This window comes from Erythrolamprus reginae, chromosome 10 (genome assembly GCF_031021105.1).
Source record: "Erythrolamprus reginae isolate rEryReg1 chromosome 10, rEryReg1.hap1, whole genome shotgun sequence".
In the NCBI taxonomy this organism is placed as follows: Eukaryota; Metazoa; Chordata; class Lepidosauria; order Squamata; family Dipsadidae; genus Erythrolamprus; species Erythrolamprus reginae.
The window spans coordinates 34,647,363-34,653,362 of NC_091959.1; the positions used below are offsets into that span (position 1 = coordinate 34,647,363).

A 6,000-nucleotide genomic window follows, 5' to 3' on the forward strand; every position below is an offset into this window, starting at 1 on the left:
CCTTCTTTAATATCTTAACTCACCTTTTTAATTTTTTTTAACCATTTCTGTATACCCAATAATAAGTTAAACTGTAACTTTTAGCTTGCCTTGTGATCTCATATTAACAGCAATACTGATCTTTTATATCTTAATTTGCATCAGGAACATCGATATATCTTAGTTCTTGGTTTACTCACATTTACAATTATTCAAATCCTTTATCATAAAAACTTTATATATGAACACACTGACTGTGCAATTTATGCTTACTTCCAATGGTTATATTATAAATTCCCTTAAAAGAATCTACTATACAATAAGTGATTCACAATATTATATGTACTAATACTGAAATCTAAAAAGAAAAGTAAGAAAAAAAAGAAAATATGTATAATAATAATAATAATAATAATAATAATAATAATAACAACAAAGTTGGAAGGGACCTTGGAAGGCTTCTAGTCCAACCCCCTGCTTAGGAAGGAAACCCTACACTACTTCACACAGATGGTTGTCCATCATCTTTAAAACTTCCAGTGTTGGAGCATTCACAACTTTTGGAGGCAAGCAGTTCCACTGATCAACCGTTCTGACTGTCAGGAAATTTCTCCTTAGTTCTAAGTTACTTCTCTCCTTGTTTAGTTTCCACCCATTGCTTCTTCTTCTACCCTCAGGTGCTTTGGAGAATAGGTTGACTCCCTCCTGTTGTGGCAACCCCTGAGATATTGGAACACTGCTATCATGTCTCCCCTGGTCCTTCTCTTCATTAAACTAGCCATCCCCAGTTCCTGTAACCGTTCTTCCTATGTTTTAGCCTCCAGTCCCCTAATCCTCTTTGTTGCTCTTCTTTGCACATTTTCTAGAGTCTCAATATTCTTTTTGCATTGTGGCGACCAAAACTGAATGCAGTATTCCAAGTGTGGCCTTATAAAGTGGCATTAACCCTTCACCTGATCTTGATTCCATCCCTCTGTTGATGCAGCCTAGAACTGTGTTGGCTTTTTTGACAGCTGCTGCACACAGCTGGCTCCTATTTAAATGGTTGTCCACTAGGACTCCAAGATCCATCTCACAGTTACTACTGTTGAGCAATGTACCACCTATACTGTACCTGTGTATTTTGTTTTTCTTTCCTAGATGTAGAACCTTACTTTTTTCACCATTGAATTTCATTTTGTTAGATAGCGCCCATTGTTCAAGTTTGTCAAGATCCTTCTGTATTTTGCACCTGTCTTCTGGAGTACTAAGTCCTTATTGCTTATTATCAACTTGCTAATTCACTTAAATTATATCAAATTCATGAATCCTCATTTTGGCAATCATATGCAGTGATAGTAACTTAAAAGATTATACTTTCTGGATTGTTTATCCTTGTAAACTGCTCGTAGTCACTAAGAGTGAGTTTGGGTGGCCATATGCATTTTCTTATTCAAGATTCGGTGGAGGGGCAAGGCCCCCCCCCTCTGAATCAGCTGCTTTCCGTCTCTTCCAGGGAGGATCCCTGGAGGGTGGCAAAGATGGTGAAGTCCTACCTCCAGCAGCACAATATCCCTCAACGGGAGGTGGTGGACACAACGGGCTTGAACCAGTCCCACCTCTCCCAGCATCTCAACAAGGGCACCCCCATGAAGACCCAGAAGAGAGCCGCCCTGTACACCTGGTACGTTCGCAAGCAGCGAGAGGTGGCCCAGCGTAAGTACAGCAACCGGCGGCGTGCCCCCTTCCCCAAACTCCTGCGTGTAGACCACGGGCCAGCTCAGATGCTTGGAGGTATCTCTGCTCCAAGACGCCCAGGATGGAGGCATTGCATGAGGCTATCTTTGAAAAGCTGTTCGGAAACTACAAATTGTAAAAAATGCAGTTGAATGAGCAGTCGTGGGCTTTTCCAGACACGCACATATTTCTCCAATACTTTACAGTCTGCATTCTTTACCAGTTGGTTTCCAGACTCAATTCAAAGTATTGTTTATGACCTACAAAGCCTTACATGGCATTGGGCCAGAATACCTGCAGGACTGCCTTCTGTCGCATGAATCCCAGCGCCCGGTCAGGTCCCACAGTCGGCCTACTCCAGGTCCTGTCAGCTACACAATGTCGCTTGGCAGGACCTAGAGGAAGAGCCTTCTCTGTGGGGGGGGGGGGGGGCGACCCTCTGGAATCAGCTCTCCCCTGAGATTTGTACTGCCCCCACCCTCCTTGCCTTCCGTAAAAGCTTAAAGACCTATCTGTGCTGCTAGGCTTGGGGCCATTAGACCCTGGCCCCCTGGCCAACAAATGTAATATGTTTTGTGATGTGAATGGGAATTAATGATTTTAAATGGTAGTAGAGCTTTAAAGTTTTTCTAGTAAAATTAATTGGATTTTTAGATTTCTACATTGTATATTGTTTGCTATGTTGTGAGCCGTCCTGAGTCCTCAGAGAGGGGCGGCATACAAATCCAACAAATAAATAAATAAATAGCTCCTCTGAGCAAGCTTTCCCAGCGCAGAGGTGGGAGACGGTGCCCTTGGCAGACTCCACCTGAGATCTGGGCAGGTCTTCCTCCTTCTGTGGGGCAGAGAGCTGCTGTGGGCAGAGGATGAGGCAGAAGGGTGGGTGGGCCTGGGAAAATGACATCTTCCATCTATGAGAGGCTCTGATCCAGTTCTGAGGCTCGGCAGCTCTTTTGTCTTAGTTTCTCATTGATGGTTCTCAGCAGGAAATGGCCCGATGTTAACCATCCCTGCCAAAGGACGGGGAGCATATTATTTCCCCTTCCTGGGTTGCAAGCCGAGCAGAAAATGTTTTCTGTGGAAATACAGTGACATGTCATCCTCTGGATCTGAAATCCTGATCCTTGGAAACATTTTTTGTTGGGGGTGTATGGGGAATCTGCAAATGTCACTCTGGAATCTCTATCCCGAAAAAAGATGACGATGGGGCCAAGAGGATAGGCAGCAACCCCACAATTAGGTTTAATTGGATTTAATTAATTATACACCTACATGTAATTATCTATGTCCTCTCTGTCATGCATGTGAAGTTGCCCAGCATCCTTCAGGCCCTAAAAGATAACAAATGTTAAGGGTGGGATCTAAACCAGGCCTCCATCAGTTCCCATTAATCCCAATATATTATTGGGGTGGGGTGAAATTGTGAAGTTTTAATCATGAATATTTAATATTGTACACTCTCTATTGACTTGTGCTTAATAAATAAATAATAATGAACAAATTATTCCCAACCATTAATAAGCGCACCATCATGCCTACCGTCCCCGTCCTAATGTTCCCTTTTATTTGTATTCATTTCATGCATTCAAACCATGTTTATACTTATATATACTATCTAATATGTGCTTGACAAAATAAATAAAGAGTAATAAATAACTTTTAGTCTTGGAGGGAACAGATGTGTATGTGTTTGGGGGGGGGTCTAGCTGAAAACAGAAGCCACCAAGATCCCAAGAAAACGTCTGTGCAAAGGAACGTCTTCTGCTCTCTTCTGCAGAGCTCAGCAATCCTTTCCTTTCCAGCCCTGCCCCGTTGATCCCTTCCCAGAGTCTCTTTTTGCCCCTCCAGAATTCACCCACGCCGGCCAGGCCCCCATGCTGGAGGACCCGATGGGGGAGGAGCTCCCGGTCAAGAAGGGCCGGAGGAACCGGTTCAAGTGGGGCCCGGCGTCACAGCAGATCCTCTTCCAAGCCTACGAGAGGCAGAAGAACCCCAGCAAGGAAGAGAGGGAGGCTCTGGTGGAGGAATGCAACAGGTACTGGGGAGACGGGCACTGCCTCACGCCCGTCCCGGGTTGGGCTCCTTTGGGAGGAGAAGGCCTTGGGATCCCTCTTGGGAGCTGGTGGCCAAATCCAACCCTTGGTTCTGCCTCGGTTTCCCTTTCCCAATAAGCAACCAAGTCAGAGGATCATTTGAAAGCAATTTATTACAGTATTCTGATAAAGTTCGGTCTCCCTATGAGAAGGGGGAACCCTGAGAAATGGATTATTTTTTCTCTTATAGTTAGAACAACAAAGAATTTCAAAGCAAAAACGGATTGGTTTAGACATCTGTTCAGTTACATCTGGAGGTCACTCAGATTTTCCTAAACATTATTTCATAACCTTGGCCACTTGAAGATGCGTGGACTTCAACTCTAAGGATTCCACAACCACAATCTTTAAGTGACTAAGGTTGAGAATCAGCACCGTTCCGCCCAAAATTCCCAGTCGGTGACTGAGAACTTCCAGGAATTGAGTTGTGCCATATTGGGAACCTATCCAGTTGGGAAGGTCCTTTGATTGCTCCAGACCTGACCCAACCATGCCCTTCCTTGGCAGGGCAGAATGCCTTCAGCGTGGCGTCTCTCCATCCCAGGCCCAGGGGCTGGGCTCCAACCTGGTGACCGAGGTGCGGGTTTACAACTGGTTTGCCAACCGCCGTAAAGAGGAAGCCTTCAGGCACAAGCTTGCTATGGACAGCTACAACGGCCCCCAGCCCAACACCTTGGCATCTCATGGGTCCTCCTCTCTCCAATCGGCAACTTCTCTGTCCCCAAGCAAAGTCCATGGTGAGTGCCAGGCAGGGGTGGCAGGGCAGAGGGTGATGGGCAGGCACATATGAAGAATATATGAAGAACGGTTGCAGAAATTGGTCCGGTTTAATAAAAAGAAGCTCTGGACTGACATGATAGCAGTCTTCCAATATCTGAGGGGATCAACCTATTTACCAAGATACCTGAGGGGGCAGGACAAGAAGCAATAAATGGAAACTAATCAAGCAGAGGAGCAACTTAGAACTAAGGAGAAATTTCCTGAGAGTTAGAAGAATTAATCAGTGGAACAGCTTGCCTCCAGAAGTTGTGGATGCTCCAAAACTGAAAGCTTTTAAGAAGAGATTGGACAACCATTTATCTGAAGTGGGATAGGATAGCTGGCCTAAGCAGGGGGTTGGACTAGAAGACCTCTAAGGTCCCTTCCCACTCTGTTATTCTGTTACTAAGAATTGGGTATACTGTATATACAGTATATATGTCGATGTATACCTAAATCAATGTATGTGTAGTTCTTGCCTTATAACCACAATTGGTACCAACATTTCCATGGCTAAGCAAGGTTAAATGAATCATACCTGATTTTGCAATCTTCTTTTTGCCACGGTTGGCCAGGTACAAAAACCCCATTGAAATCAACAAAGCAGCAAAGCAAAATCTAAGCAAAACCAGGAAAAGAGACCTAAAATAATTCCCCTATATTGTCCCCTAGTCGAGCATTGATAAATATACTGCTCAAAAAAATAAAGGGAACCCTCAAAGAACACATCCTAGATCTGAATGAATGAAATATTCTCATTGAATGTTCTGTACAAAGTTGAATGTGCACGACTGCAGGTGAAATGGATTGAAAATCAGTGTTGCTTCCTAAGTGGACAGTTTGATTTCACAGAAGTTTGATTTACTTGGAGTTATATTCTGTTGCTTAAGTATTCCCTTTATTTTTGGGAGCAGTGTATAAGTGTCTGAATTTTTATCACCCAAGTGACCCCTGCGATGGTTATAAATCTGAGCAAGCTGCTTTTTTCAATGCTGCTGTAACTTTCCATGCTAACGAAATGGGTGGCTGTAAGTTGAGCGTTGCCTGTATACCCACATGTAAAGTTCTGTTTCTAAGTGCTTTTTTATCCCTTTGTATCTATTTATATTGTATTTTTATTATTGTTGTAAGCCACCCCGAGTCCTTCGGGATTGGGTGGCATAGAAGTCAAATTAATTAATTAATTAATTAATTAATAAGAAAGAAAGAAAGAAAGAAAGAAAGAAAGAAAGAAAGAAAGAAAGAAAGAAAGAAAGAAAGAAAGAAAGAGGAAGATGTAGGACCCTTGCCAACTTGGAGCATCTGCTTTGTAGTCTCAAGTTCTACCAAATTCTGAAGAGGGAGAGCAGGGGAGGTTAAGGTCTCCTAAAGCAGCAGTCCCTAAACCTCCAGTCCATGGCTTGCTACTGGTCTGTGGCCTGTTGGGAACCAGGCTGTGTAAACAGCAGACAAG

The 6,000-nt window shown here is 43.7% G+C and overlaps 1 protein-coding gene across 2 annotated transcripts in view; it reads left to right on the plus strand.

The window, feature by feature from the left end:
• The window catches only part of HNF1A (HNF1 homeobox A), a 226,160-nt gene that overhangs the window by 12,197 nt on the left and 207,963 nt on the right, over nt 1-6,000 (plus strand). For both annotated transcript variants that reach the window (XR_011559964.1, XM_070762428.1), the window contains exons 2-4: nt 1,475-1,674; nt 3,544-3,730; nt 4,296-4,525. Coding sequence is in view for 1 of the 2 variants with exons in the window: in XM_070762428.1 (XP_070618529.1) it covers nt 1,475-1,674; nt 3,544-3,730; nt 4,296-4,525 (617 nt within the window). In the remaining variant the exon portion in view is untranslated. The remainder of the gene's footprint in view (nt 1-1,474; nt 1,675-3,543; nt 3,731-4,295; nt 4,526-6,000) is intronic.